Source organism: Gobio gobio, assembly GCF_949357685.1.
Source record: "Gobio gobio genome assembly, chromosome: 2".
Classification (NCBI taxonomy): domain Eukaryota; kingdom Metazoa; phylum Chordata; class Actinopteri; order Cypriniformes; family Gobionidae; genus Gobio; species Gobio gobio.
In genome coordinates, this window is record NC_137098.1 from 33,819,446 (window position 1) to 33,843,187 (window position 23,742).

The 23,742-nt window shown below is 39.4% G+C and overlaps 2 protein-coding genes across 3 annotated transcripts in view; one reads left to right on the plus strand and one right to left on the minus strand.

The window, feature by feature from the left end:
* LOC307122743 (neural-cadherin) overlaps positions 1–15,203 on the plus strand; it is a 337,292-nt gene extending 322,089 nt beyond the window's left edge. The window contains exons 29-33 of the mRNA XM_079810925.1: positions 509–773; positions 3,089–3,269; positions 5,031–5,275; positions 11,393–11,547; positions 12,542–15,203. Coding sequence (XP_079667051.1) covers positions 509–773; positions 3,089–3,269; positions 5,031–5,275; positions 11,393–11,547; positions 12,542–13,090 — 1,395 coding nt within the window. The 3' untranslated portion in view covers positions 13,091–15,203. The remainder of the gene's footprint in view (positions 1–508; positions 774–3,088; positions 3,270–5,030; positions 5,276–11,392; positions 11,548–12,541) is intronic.
* The window catches only part of dpy19l3 (dpy-19 like C-mannosyltransferase 3), a 51,561-nt gene continuing 41,140 nt past the window's right edge, over positions 13,322–23,742 (minus strand). For both annotated transcript variants that reach the window (XM_079810927.1, XM_079810926.1), the window contains 2 exons: positions 18,578–18,736; positions 13,322–17,381 (listed from right to left, as the gene is read on the minus strand). In XM_079810927.1, coding sequence (XP_079667053.1) covers positions 17,193–17,381; positions 18,578–18,736 — 348 coding nt within the window. In that variant the 3' untranslated portion in view covers positions 13,322–17,192. The remainder of the gene's footprint in view (positions 17,382–18,577; positions 18,737–23,742) is intronic.

Here is a 23,742-nt window from a genome sequence, read left to right on the forward strand (position 1 = left end):
ACTTCTATACTGTACTTTGATATTACAAACGTTTTTTATTTTACATGCTCATAAATAATAAACATGCCTTAGAAACATTTGATTTATAAGAAGCAATCAGTATAAAAAGAGCATAAAACACACACAAAGGGAAAGAGAGAGTAAAAGAAAGTCTCACAGCGGACCTCAACACAAGAATATAGTGGCAAACCTCACTGCCACCATATTGAATTTCTTGCTCCCATTGTATCCAATTAAAAGACTGATATGTTTAATTCTGTTAGTGCTCAGTTGTTTTATAAGATTCTGGCCCAGTCTGATGTCTGCAGTCCCCAAAGGGTCTTTTTCATCCCATACTGAGCCTCTCTTGCTTTTTTCTCTTTACTTCACTACCACTATTTTCATAATTTCACAATTGTTCTTTGTCGTTGGCATTACATTTTCTCCAGATTGCTCAGATAATCTGCAAAATTATAAATATATTTATTCGCTGACAGCATTCTCTTTCTTTTTTCCTCCACTTTCTTAGATCTATCAGGGTCTGTTAAGTGTCTTCTACAACCTCGGTGATGGGGACTTCAACTTGACAATGCCCTCTTATCGTTTAGACAACGGAGAGTGGCATGACATTCACCTAGATCGGCACGACAACGAGTTGACTCTGCGCCTGGACGGCGGGGGAGGACGGCGAGAGATCACGGGATCGCTGGGTCGCAGTCGGGAGATTGTTATTGATCCCGCTGTGGTGATGCTGGGCAACTCATTCCCTTCAGGACATAACAAGAGCTTCCAAGGTGAGGTGCAAGGCGTGTTCCTGAAGCTCAACTGGTACAGCACAATGCCCAAAAGCCAATGACATGGATATGATTAGCAAGGAATCATATTCCCAATGCATTTAGCTACAGTACAGTATATAATGTAGTATTGACCATTCCCAAGTTTTAGGGGTGGTAAAAAAAAATTATATTTTTGAAAGAAGTATCTTATATTAACCAATGCTGTAATTGCTGTATTTGAACAAAAATAGTAAAAACTGTAATATTATGAAATATTATTACAATTTAAAATAGCTGTTTCTATTTGAATATATTTTCAAATGTAATGTATTCCTGTGATGTTTTCAGTGTCACATGATCCTTCAAAAATAATTCTAATATGATGATTTGCTGCTCAAGAAACATTTCTTCTTATTATCAATGTTGAAAACAGTTGTGCTGCTTAATATTTTTATGCATGTTTCTACGTTACAAGAGTAATCCGTTATCAGAGGTGACTGTCAAAGTAATGTCCATATGACAGAGATGTCATTTATAAGATAATACAAATCATGCAGTTAGCTAAAATGCATTCATTTAAATTATTATGCAAAATTCACTTTTACATTTGTTTTTGAACATAACTATGTGTCCGCAGTGTGTGTACACAACCACCATATTATGGTAAAAATCCATCCACAAAATCCGCTATTTTCCTCATAAATCAGTAACTGATCTACTCAAGAATGCATTCAGTTGTGATGTCAGTGGAACAGGCCCCGCCAACGACGATAGTATTGGCCCTATTAGCTATATAAGCTCCTCCCCTGAGTGAGCTGTACACAGTCTGCCATGTTCATCTCCCCACAAGAACATTTAAAAGCAGGATTTAACTAAGTCATTGATTCTTACTAAGGCTACTAAAGTTATTATATGTTCTAGATGAGTAAGTCCCTACCAGAGGTACCTCATGTGCCCTTGAAGGTAGGCCTACTTTAGAAGGCTCCGGGGGTACTGGGGAAGATTAAAATTGCTTATTTAAATTTGCGAAAGAGAAATTATTAGTCAAATGATAAAAACATCAAGGCTGTCAGTAGATTGAAATAATGAATCACTCATTTATTTGTTTTTTCACTACAATACAACAACAGATGCAGAATGGCCTCCAGAGCTGTCATAATGACAAACAAACTCAAGTGTTTCATTAAAGGGAGAAGAAACTGCTTGTTGAGACTGTTTTTCACGTGCATTTTCAATTGTTTTAGTGTAAAAGGGAATCCTTCTAACAATAGCCTAATTTAATAACATTAACACATATGCTAAATTAAACCTAATATAATATGAGCTCAAATGAACACATTCCTGACAAAAAAGGTTAAGAAATGGGATTCTGTCTATGTTTTTTTGTTGTCTAATTTCTGTTTTACTGTGTTCCCCTATATCTACTTTAAAGAAAGGAACCTGGCACAAACTATGGAATTGGCCAGTAAGCATCATTGTGTAAAAACATAGCATATATAAGTTGTACTTTCAAAGCAGCACCAAATACAGTCCCCCAATTGTTAATTCCCATTGCCTACCGCCTCAATAGTTGATTAGCAGTCTGTGCGGTCTGTCCAGAGTTGGTCGCAAAAGATGAATTGGTTACAATAAATGAAATGGAGTCAATATGTCAAAGTGTGCATGGAGAGCTGTGGACAACTCCAATAAACACTGTAGAATGACATTTTGAGCTAACAAAAATACTGCATCCCATGGCCAGAAATCCAATCATGGAGTTATATCAGAGTGCTGTGAAGTAGACCGCCATTTAACCGTTAATCCAATTTAACTTCAGTCAGCGAAAGAACTTAGCCAGCACATGTGTACATCACACAGATGAACCTGTACAGCTTTATCAGATCATTCATACTGCAGTCCCTCTATCTGTCATGATTACACACTATTGTATTGACAATCATGAAAAATTAATAGGAAGGAGTAATTCATAATAGCCTTAAAATGCACCTTTAGTGTAGAGGGGACGTACAGCTAGCATGAAACAGACAGCGGAAGGGAAGGGAGACAATGATTTGTGACATGAAAAAGAAGAGGGAGGGAATAGTCCACAGCCACGCTGGTCAGCCTCAGGCACACACTTTGTGTGTATATTAAATGGACTCTAAAAGCACTTTTATTAAAAGCTCAGAATATGAGTGGATCATGTTGAGCGTTGAGTTTGTCTGTGTGTGCTTGTTGTGAAGAAGCAAGTGTATGTTATGTAGGTGTAAGAGGAGGATTCACACGTTGTGCTATATTTGTACTGAAACATGAAACATGTTGGCTTTTTGTTTTGTTTTTCCTCATTGGCACAGGCTGTATGCGGGACCTGAGGCTCAATGGGCGGTTTATTCCTCTGGATGGTCAGGCCAGAGAGGGTGTGTCGGTGGTCAGCTCTCAGGGTGTATCTCTGGGTTGTTCCTCCGACTCCTGCCGGAAAAACCAATGTAGTCCCCCCTTCACCTGTGTGGACCTGTGGAGAATCCATGAATGCAGGTACACAGATACTCATATATGGGTCTTCTCCTCCTATTTGGGAAAACTGTTGGTCATAGTAGAAATTATGCCAAAACTGAGGACAGTTATTATTACAAGTGATAATAATATAAATAAAAATGTTCATAGTTTTAAACTGCTAGATACTGTATTTAATATTCATATTTACACTTTTTAGTTTAAAAAATGTTTTTTTAGTAAAAGTATTTTAGCATTGTTTGACAAGGGTCAAACACTTCAAGAGAGTCCTCACACTCTACCAAAAAAGTTGGACTTTACTGAAAAAAGGGCAAACGTTTCGGTCACACGGGACCTTTGTCAATGCCAAGCTTACTGAATAGTCAAGTTCCTGACTATTCTTGACAAGGGTCAAACAATAAAATCTATAAAGACATTTGAAAATTAGTTAAATAAATAATTAATTAAAAAATAAAAACATTATTTTACTATCATTGAGGTTGTATTGTTTTTATTCATATTTTATAACGATTTTATATAATTGTTTTTTTAAATGTCTATATAATTTGTATAGTAATTTATTTGTATAGTATTTGTTTTAGACTCATTCAGTACAGGTAAATATAGATACATTATAGATACAATATAGATCTTTGGCAACTAGCTGTAATTATATCAAAAATTTATTTTATTGTTTTGTTTTTTTGTTTTACTTAGCTATAATAACCCTGGACAAAAATAAAATCTTTTAATGTTAAATTGGTTAGTTTTAATAGAAATCATCTCTAAGCTGCTCAATGTAGGACACACAAACACACACAGTAGGGGACTCTACTTAGCCAAGCCTTTTGCACTTTGACCCTGGGGCTATGTGGAAACACACCTCAGTCGAAGGCAGGTATGATATACAGGTATGATATCTGTGGGCCGTTCTTCACCCCAGACCTGTCCACTGTCCTCTCTGGCTGTGAGATGTGTGCAGCTGCTGTGTAGTCGATTGTGTCTTTGATTGCATGTTGTTGTTTGTCTGCACTGGTATTGCCTCTGACTTGCCGTCAGGCTGCCCTATTCTTATTCTTATCTTATCTTATCTGATAAGCACGCTCTGTGCCGGTCACATTGAGTTTCCGCTCTGTGTGTATGTGTGTGTTTTCCCTTGAGATTTTTAGAGTACGTTAAGATTTTTTTGTCACATATACAGTCAAATTTTGGATTCTTTCAGCGATACGACGGTTCTACACATCTCCTGGGCACATCATTTTGAAATATACCAAGAGTTTTCCTTTTATATTGACCTATGTTATTGAGTTTCCCCTAGTAACACCTAACTAAATAGTCAATAAAATCCATAAAAGGCATTTGAAAATAAGTAAAATAAATGAATAATAAAAAAAGTGTTATTGACCAATGTCCTCTAATTTCTGCAACACTAGCTCGAGCAAACAAAACTGTTTAAATATTTTTAAATGGTTTCTAAACATGTTTTTCAGTATTGCAACATTGAAAATAAATGTACACTTTAATTCAAGTGAGAGTTAACCTAAAATTAAAAATCCTGTCATCATTTACTAACCCTCTTGTTGTTGCAAACCTGAACAACTTAATGGAAACAGGTTGCCATTATTTACTCAAATCTTCATTTTTTAATGAACTGTCTTCTAACTATTTATGAAATTATTTACTGAATGTATGGGCCGTAGTTTATATTTTAGCTTTAAAATACTGAAACCTTCAATCCTTTTTACTTACATAAACGTTAATATATTACCATTTTATTAATCTTTTTGTCTCCTCCAATCGCAGGTGTCCCTCAGGTCACATGGTCAAGGTGAACTCCACTGGCAAATTCTGCGTGTACACACTCTGTGCCAGCCACCCATGTCACAGGGGCACGTGTGTGGCACAGTCTCCCTCCAAATTCACATGCCACTGTCCAGAGGGCTACCGTGGCCGGCACTGCGAGGTGACACTGGCCATCTACCGAGACGACGTGGGTCTCAGTTTCAGCTCTCTTTTCGCCATATGCATCTGCTTTATGGCCCTACTAGGTACTTATCTTCAGCATGTGCTCTTAAAATCTCATCATTCACTCACCCTCATGTTGTTACAGCCCTCTATGTTATTTAACATAGCCTAGTGATATGGTTAATAATATAAATTATTATCATAATACAAGTGCTAATGTGGTGTTGCTACATTGATAAATGTGAGTTGTTGCATTAAGAGTGACCTAATCAAAATCAATTTTGGGGAATTTTACAATTTGAATTATGTCTCTCACAGTCAACACACCAATTGTTGGTTTCCTACGAAATATTTGTTTCAGTAGGAGCCTTAAATGAATGGATCAGCCTGATGTTTGTCACATAAATATTAACTATTAATGTTCTTCCTCCTCATGTATTTTTAAAACTTATTTTGGTGGTTGGCGCTTCAATATTCTTGCCTTGTGATCATTGATATGTATTTATTCATATGACTTTCCCCATTTTTCCCATGTAGTAGCTGTTAAGAGTTTGACACATGTATATATTTCTTATACATGCCAAGGTTTCGTGTTCCCACATGTTGCATTTTTCTCGCATTGTCTGACAACGGTAAAGAACACAGTCTACATAATCAATGATCATGACTTCTGAAACTCGTATTAACTCCCTTCGTTCTGTCGTCCTCATCTGCCCGCATGGCTACGCTCGAGGCCAAAGGGAACCGAACAATCTTTTTCCTCCTCTCGCAGTTTCGTTCCATTATAGATTTGACATGACCTTATTCATTCTCAGCTCCAGTTGCTTTTTAAAGTGTTAATTACTTGATTTGTAGGCACACACTGTGCTGTTTACCCAATCCGGGCTGGAAATTGAGATCAATGCACTAGGGTTTTGGGCAGAATTTCAATGGTTCCAACCGTCCTCAACTGAATTTAAGTAGTCAGTAAGGTTTTTATCCCCCCCTTCCTCTGTGATTTTTCTTCTTCATTGTTTTTCTGCATTCCATCCTGTTGGTTTGGAACGATTCCAAATGGAGACAAGCAGCGAGAAATATGGCTCAAGCGCTCTCTGCCATATGAAAGGCTTCGCACAGCGTTAAGAAGATTTTTTTTTCTTCCTGTAAGGCGGTTAATAGGTTTAGCAAACCGTGCTAACACTACGCCTCCACCTAACCAGCCAGGACTCACTCTTCCCTGCTAGAAACAGCCCCCTGCTGACTAACATATCACTACAGAGGGAATAGGCCCATCCGTCAAACTTCAGGGACAGATAATTATGTGGTGAGATGGTGTGTGTGTGTGTGTGTGTGTGTGTGTGTGTGTGTGTGTGTGTGTGTGTGTGTGTGTGTGTGTGTGTGTGTGTGTGTGTGTGTGTGTGTGTGTGTGTGTGTGTGTGTGTGTGTGTGGTGTGTGTGTGTGTGTGTGTGTGTGTGTGTGTGTGTGTGTGTGTGTGTGTGTGTGTGTGTGTGTGTGTGTGTGTGTGTGTGTGTATATATATACACACATATTTATAAGCATAGTGCTATTTGTACTTCTGGTTATCCAGTGTGGAGAGGCATCATTTGTCCTCTATTACACCTGGATTGTCAAGTATCTTTGTCAAAGATGATATGCAGATTTGACATTCACAAAGTGTAGATGCTCACCTGCGGGAATAACCACCCTTCATAACTTCAAAAGATGGACTTGAATGATTATGGTTTATAGGGCTCTTTGACAATCTCTGGCTTTTTGTGACTCTCATGGGATCCTTTTTTAATGTCTGTATGAAAAAGTTTCTGTCAGTTAAGAGACTCTCAGTAAAGTGTCAGTATCTCCATCTCCATTTTCCATGAATTTTGGTGATATCTGCTCTGAGATTAAAAATATGCCCCATAAGTCCTTTTTATACCATACATTTAGATCTCAGGACTTCCGTATTTTTTCATTCAACTACATGTGACTTCCACATGGGTTTCCACATATTCATTTTCCCAAACATCCAATGATGTTCTGCCATAAAGTGTCTGTAATTTACATTTCAGTTTTCATGCATCTGAAAGCCAAACAGATATACAGTACTATCAAATCATAAAGGGATAATTACAGTGGGGTTTTTTTCTTTCTTTTTTCTCATTAGTATTTTAACCACCGTTTGAAAAGTCATAATGCAAGCCATTTGTTCAATTAGCCACTTAATGAATCCAACTGTCATGTTTTAATGTAAGAAAATTGTCATGTCTTATATGCGTGCAATTAATTAACCCAAATTACCACCGTACCCTCAAACTACTCAAATTGATTACTGTAACCTTGCGTTGTGTGTTTTACATGTTATATTTGAAATTACAGTCTATATATTCAATATTCAAGTCTAACTTAAAACATACACTAACTAATTTGCCTTTTAAGTTGATGTGTTATGCAGAGATGTATGGCGTTCTGACTTCTAAATTAAATTGCAAGAACTTTTGAAGTTGAACAGTTTAAGATGCACATTTTTTCCCAAGTCTAGAGAGAATGGAGCAAACAACCATACATTTGTTTTACACATACATTCATCAGCTTCTATTGTTTTTATGTGGAGCTAATGATACTATATTTGTTGTCTCTACTTCTACATATTTATATGTTCATTAAGATATCATTTATTGGGATATCGTTTTCATGGGGCAAGTTGAGTTCAGGTTTTACTACCATTGTGGGGACAGTTGACCCATAATGTAGGCAAACCCAGACCCACATACACACACAATCATGTCTGTGCAAACATGCTGGATTTTTGTATTTGATCTTCTGTTGCGGCTCCAGGGCATTTGAAGCCAAGCAGTGGTGAGCTGCAAAACTTAGTGATGTGTGTGTGGATGAGACTGGGGAATAAAATGAAATGGTATGTGAAAGTATGTAACCTTTATTATTATCTTTATCTGGTGTGTGTATGTGTGTGTGTAGATTATTCCATGTGAGGATAGCAGTAAATGTCAGTGTCATATGCTCATACTGATTTGAAGTATTTGAAGGAGGGGAGAGTGTCTGCTTCTTTCCGGAGGTAGGTTACTGAAATAAGGGCCTGAATTGTAAGTGTGAAGGTGAGGTCTAGTATAACGTGTTATTGTTTTTGGATCCGGATCTGGATATTCTTTAGTTGGATTGTATTTTCAACTTCATACTATTGTTTCTTAGGCGTGATCAGATAGAAAGACCATGCCACATTAAAATACTAAGTATTACACTCTTAGTACACTCTGTTTTTATTGACATATCCACCTTTTTCTGAACACTGAAGTCTCGCCTGACTCGTACTGGAATGATGCTTTACATTTCAGGTCTCCAGTGTTTCTAGTCAAATTAGTGTATTTTCCAAGCTGATAATGTGATGTTAAACCTATGAAAGTAGTTTAAAAAGCACACAGCTCCATAGTTACCAGTGATCACTTAACAGTGTAGCAATGACTGTTTTTTGTCAGTGCCTCACTCATCAAAGTTTAATGAGTGCGTAGATGACACAAAGGTTATCTGAAAACATACGAGCGCTCATATCCTACATGCAGCTCCTGATCGCAGTCTAGTCTAAGGGATAGTGCTGTATACGGACATTCTCTTCAGATTCGCTGGTGCTCAAAACACGTCCTTTCCAAGAATTTCTTCAGTTTATTGCTGATATGTAGCAGTATCACAACAACATCACAGCTTAACCCTGCACACATTTTTATTTTTAGTAATGTTCAATAAGTTTCTGTTTAATCAATTCAGACGCTCGTTTTACCCCGTTCTGACATTGTGTTCCTATGGAGACCTGAACAGGACAGCATCTAAACGGAAGTTGGAATTCCTCATGGCGGCACAAAAATAGAGCATGACAGAACATTTACAGCCCACTTTGTCAAAGGTGATGCTGATGCATTATTATGTAGCGCAATCTTTATTACACATTACAGTTACACTTCATTTCGATGGTCCACTTTAGACATTCACATCAAAATAAAGTGTTAGCATATGTTGAGCAGGCAGTCTACTAATACCCTAATGAGAGTTAGTTGACATGTAGTTACTATAAGTTAGTGCCCACTGATCTTTTCTTCTCTGCCTCTCTCCTTCCCGGCTTTCTCATTCTTCGTGTTTTCCTGTATTGTGAAAGAAACCCAGGGCTTCTTTCAGAGAGTGTCAATGCTATTAAATTAATAACCACATACATTAAGTGAATGAACAATGCGTTCCATTTAATAAAAACCAAATGCTTTGCCCTGGCATTGATTTATTGTGTTTTCCTTGAGAAACACAATAAATGTAATGACCATGAGAAATCATCATTTAATGTGTTTTGTTACATTGTTTATCAGAAACCTTGATAGATGTTCGAACAGCTCTATTCACTCTGTTATCTGTGAAGTGCTTGAAGAAAGGAAAAAAATTATCCACTGGTTAAAGGTCTGGAATCTTCAGAATTTGTTTGAGTTTTGTTTTATTTCCATAGCAGAAACAGAAGCGAGATGTCTGAATGCTTTCCACAGTGCAGTGTTTATCGTCTTTGCTGTGGAGATTAGGATGCCAGGCTGGTCTTGGGTGTCCTGAGAGGGGCCTGAGAGGTCAGATTGGAGAGGTCATGTGATCGATGAAGCAGGCAGTGAGGAGACAGAAGGCTTGCCTGGAATCAGATGAAGAAGTCTTTCACTCAATATCAACCACACAAGATGCATTTAAAAATCACTTTGTAAAGTTACACTGTTGGGGAGACAGAAATAGACTGAGAGGGAGCACAGTGCCTTTAAGGTCATTTTTTAGGCATATTAATGAAGACAACCATTTTTAATTTGTCATACAGTGGACATTCCTGGGCATGCAATGTTTATTAATGGTCTGCAAGTGTGAAAAATCTCTGTGTAGCATTTTTAGTCACTTATTTGCCATGTTTTTACACACGTTCTTTATATCACACATATGTCACAGTTGTCTGAAGACATCTCTTTTTCGCAAATGATCTCAGTTGGATAGACACACTCCGTATGGCTTTCTGCACATCTTGTCATCGCCATCTACAAAGCTTGACAAAACACACCAGAACTACGCAGCAACACATGCCATGTGTCAGAACAGAAATGGTCTTCCTTCACCAATACGACTTTTCTGTTTGCAAATGAGACATTTCACCAAGTACTTACTGCTTTTAGAAAGGGTGCATTTGATTACAAAGACTCTCCACCCTCACTTTGAAATCTTGAACTCCGCTCATTGCACTGATTCAAGAACCAAATTAAACTAAAAATGTCTTTTCGCTCCAAGCATCTGCCTTTCTTCGGTGGTGACAAGGCATGACGAGTCATTAAAAAGAGCAGATATTTGATGTGCAGTTGTGTGTAGCGAGGTTATCGGCGAGGATTGAGATTGCGGGGTGTCTCAGGTGCGATTTTCAGTCTGTTAAGTAGTATCTTGTGGAATTGTGTCGCGAGGCTTTTCATTTAAGTGCACAAATCCTTTAGATTAATCCAAAGTGATTGTCAAGCTCGAACACGGCCATTATGATACCTTCTACCGGACCCAGTGCTTTTCTATGCCTCTTTATGGTCCCTTATACACTTGTCAGGTTCTCACATCTTTGACATGAACGTCTAAACCTGGAATTATTTACGGGGTCGACCTTAAAACATGTCGCAAAAGACCCATATTATACCTGCCAAGGTAATGAAGTGGAAGCAATAGAAGGAAGGGAACGAGAAAGTCTCAAAAGGCCTGAAGATTGAGAGAGTGAGCGAGATGAAACGCACAAAAGGCGAGCACACAAAAGGAGGTAAATGGAGACGATATCTGAATCTAAAAGAGAGAGAGAATGGAGTGTTGGCAGATTGAAGTGTACTGGGCATTCGATAGCAAGATAATATACTCTAAAGGTCAGAGTGGTGCCAAACAGGATTGATTCAGCGAGCTATACTTGACACGAGCCACAGCGCTCACTGGAATAATGTGTCTGTGGCAAATCGAGACCATCTCTACGAAGTCATCACGTTGACATCAAGCCACCTTAGTACCAGGGAAGCACGGCCTGAGGGATGCCCCAGGCGATGTGCTTTCACAGCCCAGCTCACTTAAAACTAGTTCCCACTGATCTGGGAGCAGGGCCAGTGTTCCTGTAAACTGTAATAGGTTAAAGTGATCCTTGATCAGCACTCAAGGTAATTCTCAACCACTTCCTGTGCCTCCGCAGTGTTGCTGTTGGGGATTTTCCTGTACACGCGCTGGCGGAGCTATAAGGGGCTGAAGGAGGGAGTATATCACGTGTCTGCGCACCATGACGGCTGGGAGGACATCCGAGAGAACGTGCTCAACTACGATGAGGAGGGCGGCGGGGAGGAGGATCAGGTGAGTGCTTGACTTCTGTTTCCAAATTGATTTCAGATCACAGGTCAGAGAATCTGACACAGGAGGGCAACTGAGCGCTCAAAGTTACTATGACAACATGTACAGGTTGTCATGACGCCCTGTCGCAGTGAGGCGCCCTTGTCAGCTTGTCGCTATGACAACCTCTAACATTTCAAAAATGCACTCTGATGCTGAGTGCTGAGGGGAAAACTTATTTTGTTCAAAATGTGGCTTTTTATTGTGACAAACACACGGAACAAGAGGTAACTGCCTGCTCCTCTGATCTATCTGAAGTATGTGGGTGTTGATGTGTTGCAGGATCATAAATGCATGTGTAAAATCCTGTTACATGATTATCAGATGCATAGTGGTGCTCTGATCCTCTCCATCTGATGAAGCTTCACACATCATGTAATCAATTACACCCACACCTCCCTCTCTGTCTCTCTTCCTCCTCCTCTTCTCTTCGTCTATTTTTTCCTCAAGGAGCATTATGTGTTTTTCTTCCTCCCCCGAGAGCTGCACTGCTAAATAATGAGGGGAATCATCCTCGGTGGAATGGGATTAATGTTGATGTTCAATGGGAAAAGGGGACCAGTGTCGCATTTTGTTGTGTTGACTGAGTGTGTAATGCCGGGCTCTTCACTGCGTCTGTCAGGATTCTTCCTCTCAGGTGCAGGAAGACGTGCACAAAGGTGTTAATCAGAACGCGGTGTTAGCAGCTTGAATCCGGATTAATGCCATTAACAGTTTGGGGGATAATAAATGACGTGATGAAGAAGTACAGACAAGCAGCTTATTTTGTCAGTGAGCTCTGCCTTATTAGTTGTATCAGTTTCTGTGGCATACGCTGTTGTTATTACACCAGTTCCTGAATGTAATGGCACGTTATGTAACGCTAATGATCTTGTAATTTGTCAGCGCTTTATGCATTTAATTTCCCCTCTCTCTCTCTCTCTCTCTCTCTCTCTCGCTCTCTCCCGCTCTCCTTCAGAATGCTTATGACATGGCTGAGCTCCAGAAGTCCCTGCAGCCCAGCCCGGCCCAGTCAGTGCAGTACAGCCGATCGCGAGCCATCCACCACCATCATCCTCCCTCCCAGCAGCAACAGCAACACTTTTGCCAGCCTGACCCCCCCTCCAGAGCAGGTACAGCCACCACCACTTCCTCCATATCCTCGGGAGCCACCACCGTCCGCAGGGACGTGCCCCCGTGCCGCTCACCGGCTCAAGGCCAGACTGCAAATTCCAGCCGAGCATCCCAGCTGGCCCGCAAGAGCCTGTCGTTCTCCAGCCAGGACCTGGCCCGCTACCTGTGTGAAATTATCCGTGATGCCGACCAGCACCCGGAAACGGCACCTTTCGACTCCCTGCAGGTCTTCTCCACGGAGGGGGGCGGCTCGCTGGCCGGGTCACTGAGTTCCTTCAGCTCCGCTGGGTTGGAAGAGGGAACGGCGGCAGGTCACGAGTCTTTGAAAGAGTGGGGGCCACGCTTCGAGAAGCTGAAAGCACTCTACGAGCGGGCCGAGGGCAGCGACCTCTAAGGAACTGCCGGGAAGAGTTCCTACCGCGCGAGGAGAGGAGGGAGACCACTAAAGACTTGTCTAAAAACCAGAGGGATTTTTCTTATGCCGAAAACTCCCACGCTTCGGCTTTCTCTGGATGTATTACTTCATGCGAGACACTCCCTCTGCGTACAGAGCTGGGTGGCATTTGGTACTCTCAATGAGCAGTAAATGGCAAATGCTAATCCAGGACACAGCAAATTGTGGTCATGGCCATTTTTAAGCCCAGAATCTTTATTATCGCATCCAGACACCCTTTATTAAAGTGACTTGCGGATGACAATGATTTTAGTGGAACCGTTTGTCGTCTTTGTGTCCAACATTGGCGGAGCACCTTGGACGTGCTTCACTCAGATCTTCCCTGATATTCCATTCTATATGTCTGTGTGGTCTACATGTTCGTAAATAAAAGAAAGATGGGAAGAAAAATAAACTGCCATGCTCGGATGCGACAGGGAGAAGGTTTGTCCTCCTTCACGGCTGCTTTCTGAAATCAGTTCACCGCTTGTTCTGTCAGGGTGGCCACTTGTGTTCATCAATCATAACTTCATACTCGGATACTGTTTATTTTTTTCTATTTGCTCAACCCTCCGTTTAGATTCTATTCACTCAGATGCGAGGATGAAAGGCAGTCTGCAGGAAAAAAAGTCCAATAAAAACTGAAGATGTGTGAAAAACACTGAGGAAAATGAAACAGAAAGCAGCCTTATTGTTTGGCATTTTAGGAGACATTCCTTGGGAATACAAATGGTGTCCTCTCTTTCTAGCCAAAAAGGAGCGAAGGAACGGCTGGAATATAAATGTGTCTGAGGGACAAGGCTGAGTGGCTGGCATGAGATGGAAGTGTAGCTGAAAACTATCGAAAACTCTCTTGGCTCTCTCGCTTTATTGAGTGGTAGCAATCAGAGTCTGCCAAACTAAAGGATAGCCATTAAGACAAACGAATGTGTGTGTTGTTCCATGTGATCGAGCTCTGCTGGAGGAGCTTACAGTCCCAGAATAAGCTTACCAGTTTTCCAGTTTGCTTCGTTTGGAAAGTATCGTATTATTTACCAAACCAGCTCACCCGAACATATCGTCATTTCCTGTTCGACTATAAATAGCTACTTGTATCCCATCACATTATTCGGCTCTGCGGTGAAGAGATGAGCCTTGGCACCAGGTGCATTCAGAGAGTGGTGGGCCAGCGATTTCAGACCCTGAGCGCCTCTCATGTAACATGTTTAATGGGCTTGTGGACGCATGTGGTGAGGCTGCATGAGGTGAAGGAAAGGCTTGTGTGTGCAAATGGAATAACTAAAAGTCTCCCCCCGTGAGGCCTCAAATGCCAACCTTGTATTTTATGCATTTTAAGGCAATGTTTTTTGCCCTCCTTTTATCGTTTCAGTTATTTATTTATTTTTTATTTTTTTACGGAGAATGCCGTATGTGGAGCATGACAGGCTGGCTGAGGAGAGTGGAGCGAGTAGGAGTGTGTTAAAAGACATCAGAGTGCTAATCCTAATGTGAACTGATCGCTCACTGTCATGCTGTGAACCAAAGGATCATGGGAGTTGGAAAAGTCGATGGAGAAGTCGTCACTCTTATTACAGATCTCAAAAAGTGCCAATATTTCCAAAGGCAGCAACAAGAGTATAAAAAAGGTTTTCAAGTTAAAGCTAAGAAATGTAGCTCCAAGTGCAACGCTTGCTATTTCATAGTTAAAAAGAGGCCAACGGGATTGGCGCTTGGAGGCATTGTAAGGGGATTGGGGAGGATCCAGTGTGAGGTGAGAGTATTCATGAATGAAGCACGATGGGCTCTGTCATTGAATCACAGAATTCTTGATCTTACAAAACCTATTCCTCTTTGATTTTGAACCAAGGCCACCTGTTTGTTTGTGTGGTGAATATACAGTACTCTATTTTGTGAAACAATGTTTTTACCTCATTTGTGCAGAACTGCTTTTTAAAAATATATAAATGAATCGAATTCTGTTTAAAGCTTTTTTTTCATGTATTATTTAATATTTCTTTGAGTTGGTAAAGGTATGTTGGCGTTTTGTATTTGCATCCTTTAAATTGCTTTTCTTTTTCCTTAATAAATGGAGTTCAATGATACTTGAACATTATTGTTAAATACTGCTATATTAAAATGAAACCGCATTGTTTTCATTTCATCTGCTGTAAGCCTCTTTCTGAACAAGTGGCCTATTTTTTTTATAAGGAAACGGAGCTGTAATTAGTTGGGGATAAGGCAAAACACGAAATGAGAGCGGCCTAAAATCTCTGACCTGCATTTATTGAAATGCCTTTGTGATGTGGCTTCAAATGACAAAAATCTTCTCGCAGTTGCAGAGATCTGCAGCATTCAACATACAAATTTGTTTTAATACAAAAATGGAAATGTACACTGAACAACCAAAGACAAATCAACACTTTTGACTCAAATGAAAACAATCCATTTGCGTGAAACACCACAGTAAAACAAACTAGTGCAATAAACCGTACCGAGGAACTCTATGTCAGCATATGAAATCAAAGCGCACAGCTGCATAAAGATCATTTCCTGAGGGACAGTGTTGTGACAGAAACATTGTGTGAAGCAAGGGTTTATGTGTCAACTGTCTGACAGGTAAGGTAACAATAGCTGTTTCACCACATTATAATACAATAACAGAATGTCACAGAGGAGCCCTCGTGTTACAAACCGAATGTTCAGGGGGGAAAAAAACTCCACGTTTAAACACGCTAAAGAGTTTCGAAAGTGTTTCGCACCGAACAGAGCATCTCTGTTCAAATATATTCAGCTAACATCCTGGAAAGAAAGAAGAAAAAAAAGTAGCTGCAAAGATCGAAGGTAGGTACATTTTTGTAGCACTTGAGGCTAATCATTTGAAGGTCTTTTGAATGCATGACTCGTTAGTGCAGCAGAGCTTATCCCAAAATGGAAAGGCACTTCCATACACTAAAGGCTTCATATAGAACTTGAGAGAGAAAAAATGTGCGTCGTAACATTGTTGACCATTCAGTTTTACTCAAACTGTTAATATCTTCACCGAACTACATTAAAAACAACTTCACAATGGAGGATTAGGACATTCCATGGGACATTTCTAACTTTCATTAATACTTCAGCTCTGTTATTCATCCTAAAACAACAACAACAAAAAACTACATTTAATGTCCCTGTGAATTGGTTCACAATGTGAAATCTTTTTTTACCGTCTAAAGTGATCACCTCCTACTTACACAACTAAAGCACGAAACACATACAGTGGAGTTCAAAAGTCTAAGATTACATTGAAAATCTAGGAATGAAAATCGAATTTACGATTTGAAAGAAAGAAAAAAAGGAAAAGTTTAACTATTTCTACTCCAATATAGTAAATTTGTGACACTGATTTATTCTTACAGAAATTGTATTCTCGCAATGAGAATTTATGGCACTTCCTCTATGCCCATGTGTAAGGCCGATTCTTCAGATATGTTGCTGTAAGACTCTTTGTGTGTGTGTGTGTGTGTGTGTGTGTGTGTGTGTGTGTGTGTGTGTGTGTGTGTGTGTGTGTGTGTGTGTGTGTGTGTGTGTGTGTGTGTGTGTGTGTGTGTGTGTGTGTGTGTGTGTGTGTGTGTGTGTGTGTGTGTGTAACAGTATTCAACTGTATACATTAAAAGCAGCCAAACAGCAGGATGTAGCTCATCTTGACACCAACCAACAAACAAACAAAAATTCCCCATCGCCATTTCCTGCTTTCATGTTGTTGGACGTGTGACAGGAACGAGCATAAATATGTGCTTGGTGAAAGGGCACGTGTCGAAAGAGAAGTGATGATCAGAGAGAGCGTGAAGGAGTGCGACAGACTGTGAGAAAAAGATTTTCTTCCCTTCTCTCCACGTTAAACTTGAGCTCCTGTTGCGGCAGACCGGCTCACGGAAGATTTACACACGCAAACACGCACCAAATCTAACGTGTGCCGGCTCAATCAGGCATCTCACCGATCTCTCTCAAGCACACAGCCGCACTCACACACACCTGCTACTATCACACACTCGTTGAACATTCCAGATGGGGCGTTCAGGCGACTGCTTTTGAGGAACGAGCACTACGGACCGCTCTCAGCTTTGTTTTTCTTCTTGAGTTTCTTGAGTTTGTACACGTTAAAGGTCTTGTTTTTGAACGCTCGCGTGAAGAGGGTTGAATATGGAGGGGTGTCCGTCTTAATGGCCTCACAAAACCGTGGATGAGACGCCGGGATGAGGTCCGGCTCGTTTTCACCTGGGCCGTCCATGATCTGTAACAAACACACATGCCGTGTGAAATGGTGAGATTATTATTATTTTTTTTTACATTGAAAAATGTAGAGCAGAATTTCAGATGAAGATGAGTCTCAGAAGTCTTCTTTTAAAGAGCATTCCACTTCTTTATCTTTGAAATGTTAGAGAAATTGTGCCCTGAGGTTTTTTAAACATTTACTTTGAGATATATTCCCAAATTAACAGAAAGGCCTTGAAATGGTGCTGTGAGATCATTTAAGCACCCAGAGATAGAAAGAACCACCACCCATGGGAGAGATCAGAGCGGAATCGAGGAAAAAAAATATATATCCCACACAACACATGGCTGTTTCTGGGCCATCGGTATTGCATATACATAGCATCCTTGGTAATTCTGTCTGCAATTAGGAAGGTTTAATTAAACCAGACAGATTAAATCAAGGTTAAAATAACATATGCACACAGAACATGGTACAAGAGTGAATCTTATTCAAACTGCTGAAGGCAGCCTGAAGGAAGGAATCTGGCGGCATCAAACGAGTAAGCGAGCGAGGCTCTTTCATTGACTGCTCAAAGTCGGATCAGAGCAGCGAGTAAGGCAACTTCTGAGATCTTTCAAAGGCATGGCATTCACCTCAGACGCATGAATGACAACTGCTGACAAGCTATTTCCAGCCAGAGCTCTTTGCTGGGATGTGGAAGAGATGATTTTCTTTCAGCTGACGTGTGCGCAGACACAAATATAAAGTGCTACGGCTTAGAAGTTGGACATTTTGCTTTTGTCAGATATTATGCACAACTATAATCAGCTGCAGAACAATCAAGCTACCCAAGTGGAAAAAAACCAAACGTGAAAGTCACCTAAGCTAGATTGCGCACAGGGTGATGCAGTATTTAATAATTATGAGCTGTGGGTGAGTGAGAACATGATTATGTGACAAAATGAAAAATGTAAGCATCGACTCGACACAGAAAAGTTAAATGCATTTTATGTAAGAAATGAAAACACCTCGGAGAGCCGAAGATATTTCCAACAAAAATAATAAAAGCAAGACCAGTGAGCTTAGTGTCTAAACCAAATGATATGTGTTTATAGTCACGTGAAGAATTCGGTAAAGGGCAAAGTTGTTAGTTTTAGCTGCACTGAAAAAGTCTGAAATGGAACAAGCGTAGTGTGTGTGGGCATGAACTGGAGATGCTGTGCGTGACCTACATGACCGTTTGCCAGGTCGAGCAGGTCCCTCAGCCTGCAGCCACGGCTGTGCCTGCGCTCGTAGCAGATGCTGTCCTCCAGCACGATGTAGTCCGCTCCGACTGAACCGAGCACTTTATGAACTTCCTCAGCAGACCGACGCGCATAGATCTGATATACCTGCGGGGAACAAAACGGGCAAAGAATGGAAAAGGCTTAGAGGTTAATCATTCACTGCAGATTGCAAATTCATTATGTACGTAGTAAAAATGTACTTAAAAAAAAAAAAGTGGGTGACAAGTGGTTTGGGGGACTTATGCCACTGGTTTGGCACATGCTAATTATCCCTTAAATGCATACCTCAGGTCTTTAGTGAGCTAGGATGTCATTCAGTACCCTCTTCCTCATTCATTTAAAGTTAAACATCAACCTACTTAGTATTCCTCAATTGATTCATTATAAACAATATAACAACAACAACAAAATGATAAAAGAATGTCTGTTTTCCCATTCATTTTATTGTAAAAATTGTATACGGTCACTAACGACCCGAGGTGTGTAACAGTGCAAGTATGTTTTTTTTCTGCACAACAATAATTGAATCTTTGATGACTGAATAAGTGCAATTCACCTTTATTCCACAAGGTGGTAATGTCTGATACACAATGATTAAGTGTCGTTTCACTCATAGTTACTGCAGGCTAGAGCTTCGTTCGAGCTCAAAAAATCAAGCCTGAGCCCATGCACGTTGTGTACGAGCCCGGACCGGCCCGACACATTTACTGTGATTATGAGCCCGAGCCCGATTTAAACCTGACCTTTTTTTAATACGTGGGCGTTCTGACGAGAACAAGCCTGTAATGACCGAAGCGGACCGGTGTGACGCTCGGCTCAATAATCCTCTCTATGCCAGCGCTCCACTCATGAACCGCTGACCGGTAAAATGACATTCACTCAAATCCCGCTCAGACATGATATTTATCTGTACTGGAGCCAACTATACTTGTTTTTAGCCATTAAATAATGTATTTTGTTTCATAGTTATGTTTAAATATTATGATGTTATTTTAAAAATTTCATCTGATTATGAAAAGTGCAAAGATGCGAGTGGTCAGAAATGATTTTGACCACTTCATTAAGTTTTGTTTTGTAGAATGCCTTTCTTTAAAGTGAATTTCATTTTGTATAAATTGTATCTTAATTTTAATCTGTTTCCTCAGCCAATTGCCTGGATTTAATAAATAAGAAGCAAATGCACTATAGCAGACAATAATCGTGACATGAAGGCGCCGGAGCGATCACTTTCATTGCGCATTAACTGGAGCGTGTCTCATAAATAAACCGAAACTCAGCAGGCTACTTGCCTCACAGACATGAGAAATATGTGTATAGACAACTTGAAATGTCTACTTTTAAACAAAACAATTCTAAACGAAAATAAATATTTAAGCAAAGCGCACTGTTCACGCGAGCAGCTCATGACTGGCGTCTCAGAGCGGTTCTGTTCAGAATGCTGCACTTCATCACTGCATGTGCTGTGAGTTTAACACATTTTTAGACTAATCCTGACTTTGTACACATTTGTTTCTTAGTTGTAGTATCAGTTACTTTGCTAAAAAATATATATATATTATTTCTGATTACGACATTACTTTATTACCCTAATTGGTTGGGCAGAAAGCAATGATTAAAAAAACCCAAATGCTTGATCAAGGGCCCGGCCCGACATGGCCTGAGGATAGTGGAGGGAACTATCGGCCCGACCTGACCAAGTTCGTCAAGTTTGGGTCCGGGCTCAGGCAGAGAATCTAAACTCTACCGCAGGCAGAAAACAAAAGAATAGGAAGTATCATCAGCAAAACTCGAAATGGCTCAGAGATTTACTGCAATCATATATTAGTGTCGCTGTCACTTGATGGAACTGGTGAAGAAGATCAGCGATCAAAATATTGATTTTGAAGAGCAATATTTAGTTTTGAGAATATGTTTGAGATGGCGATTTTGAGTCAGATGTTGAATTTACTACAGAGCTCTGACGAGGACAGTGATGATGGTATAAAACATCTACTCAAATCGAACCCTTCCAAGCTCCAAAAGATAAAAATAAATAAATAAATGCTTTATTTTATTATATTTTAATTCTTACTCTAATATAAGGAGAGTTTTATATTATTGTGACAGGTAGAGATCCATGCGCGTTCGATATAAATCCGGGTCGCTAAAGACCGAATATGTAATAATGAATTAATTGGCGAAACATTCATGCATTTAAGGGTTAAATGTTTGTGCATATATAAAGGGAATTTAAACATTTAAAATGTTAGACATTTTCATACTTCTGTTGTGATATATCAAGCAGAAAAACAGACCCGCCAAGCAAGCAGAAAACATGTCACAGTAGTGCATACACAGTTTCACAAACCACAAAAACATATTTGCAGTATTTCAATTAATGGAGCAAAAGGCAGCATAATTGAAGACGCAATGATTAGGTTTGACATCTCCATATATCACGCAGACAGCAGTTCGACGAGCCAGAAATGCTGCTGTAAGACCAGTTGTAGGGTTTCCGTGCTCTTTTTATAAGCTGATGTTGACAGACTATCACAACTAAAACTCATTTTCTCACGAGCCACAGATACACACCGTACCGTAAAGAGAACAGAACGTTCTGATGAAATCCATGGCAACCAAACAAGCAACATTACTGTTACAAGAAATGCCAACCTAATAAGCCTTTGAAAAAATATTGGAAAAATGGTTTATGGATTCATAACATATTTGCTGATATGATGTATAGGTATTTATTCATGACAAAATGTAAATAAATAACTTTACAAACATTATTTTGTATGTAAAAACATGTTTATGTTACGTTTATGTTGCATTTTCTCAAAGGAGGCAAGGGAGGGAGCGTCTCATCAACAAAGCCAGATGAGAAAATAATCAACATTGCATGAATAATGCAAATATTACACAGTATGACAAAGCAGTAATATTCAAAGCAGTATGCACTTAGCCTCCTTGAGCTCGCTGTGTTCCAGGAGAGCTGCTTTAATCACGCTGTGATTGGCTGATCATGCTGTCATTCTGTCAATGCAATAATGCCCGTCTCATGTTTGCAACAGGTCTGAAAATCGGCATGAATGGAAATTTGTGGAAATGAATGGACTAAGTACAAATTAAACAACACGCCACACTGTAAAAAATTATTGTGATTTTAATGGTATTTTACTGTAAAAATGCTACCGTGAAAAACAGTTAATTGGTTAACAGAAAGTTTCCGTACTATATACGGTGAATAACTGTAATAAATCTAACCTTACATTTCATTTAATTTTACAGTAAAATACCGCTAAATTTACAGTTTTTTGAAGTGAAAAAGAACAAGTCATTGTGTAATTTACAGTGAAAACCCGTAAATTGACATTCCCAGAATTCCCTGCGCGACACTTCGCATTTGATGTATTTTCATTTAGGGATGCACCGGTTGACCGGCCAAAAACCGGAACCGGCCGGTTTTTGCTTCTAGCGCGCGATCGGCGACCGGCCGGTTTTCTTTGTATTTTTCTGCCGATTTATCCGGAAGTGCGCCCGCGTGCACATACGCCTATATTGCAATCATTCGCGAACATGTCACTAGTGTGTTACAAACGGAAACTGGAGAACTGAGGAAGAGCCGCTTTCCTGCGCGAGCCTACCTCTCCGCGCCCTGCACAAGTGCAGATAGTGAGCGTTTGTTCAGCTCAGCTTCATCTGCTCACACAACGCGTCTGCTAATGTCCGATTCGCGAAACAATGACTCCTTTGAACCGAATCATTTTAACGACTGGTTAGAACAACTGATCCGTCCAACACTTGAACTAACGAACCAGTTTATTAATACAGTAACAAATGTACTGCTCATGGTTAGTTCATGTTAGTTAATACATTAACTAATGTTAACTAATGACCATTATTCTAAAGTGTTACCTTTTATTTTACCTTAATTACATTGACTTAATTTGATTTAAAAAGCACCTTCTTAGTTTTTTTTCGTTGCACTAAACATTATTTGATTTAACATTTTGGAACAATTATATACTTTGGTTTTATTTAATTTCACTGGTAAAGACTTTTTTTCTGTACACTGAATTTAAAAACAAATGCTGATTTAAGTAACATCTTTGTTTGGATTGCAGAATATGCAGTTGTTGCCTTTAATTTCACCTTTCAGTCTTTTAATTTCCAATTCAATTTCTTGTTAATTTCAAATTGCGGACTTGTTTTCATTAGCCAAAAGCCAATTTAGCCTGTTAAATACCAAATAAACATCTTGTTCATGTATACTTTCATTCTTTTATTGTGTTAAAAAATAAATAAAAAAAATCGGAAATCGGTATCGGAATCGGCCAGTTTTCTTGAAAAAAATCGGTATCGGAATCGGCCATGTAAAATCATGATCGGTGCATCACTATTTTCATTGCAATAACTATGTTTCTTCTTTGTTTTTAGTGTTTGTGTGAATGACACTGAGCAACTTCTATATATTAGTATTGTCCTCTTAAAAAATGCTTGTGATGAGCTTTGATTCATCACGTGATTCTCATCACCACTGTGATTGGTGGTTGTCCGTATATATCAAAGGTACATAACAGATATTAGTATATCAATAGGTTGGTAATTTAACATTATTTCAGTTAATGAAATATGTTTTTTTTACCGTAAATTGTTTGCAGTGTAAACATAATCATTACAATATAAACCTTTAAATTATACGGTTTTGAACTGTAAAATAAAACATTTTTAACCGAAATTATTACATTATAAACCTTTAAATTATATGGTGCTGTCCCTTAAAACCTAAATCGTTACTGCCATTTTTTTTACGGTAAAGTTCTGGCAACCACAGCTGCCGTTTTTTTACCCTAAATTTTACAGGGATTTTTTTTACAGTGCAACTCGGATATCATTACTTTGGCCAATATGAATTGAAAAGAATGAAACATGAAATGATCTGTGACACAGCCAGTGTAAGAACAAATGATGAGGACGTTGAAGATCTCAATGAAGAAGTTTATTGCAGCATAGCAGTGAATATTGAAATTCATGTTTCACTTTTGTGCAATTTTAAATGTTTTGTTTTATGCTTATTTTTTTAAATGCATTTTATTAAGCGTTTTTTGATCCACGTTATTATATTTCGA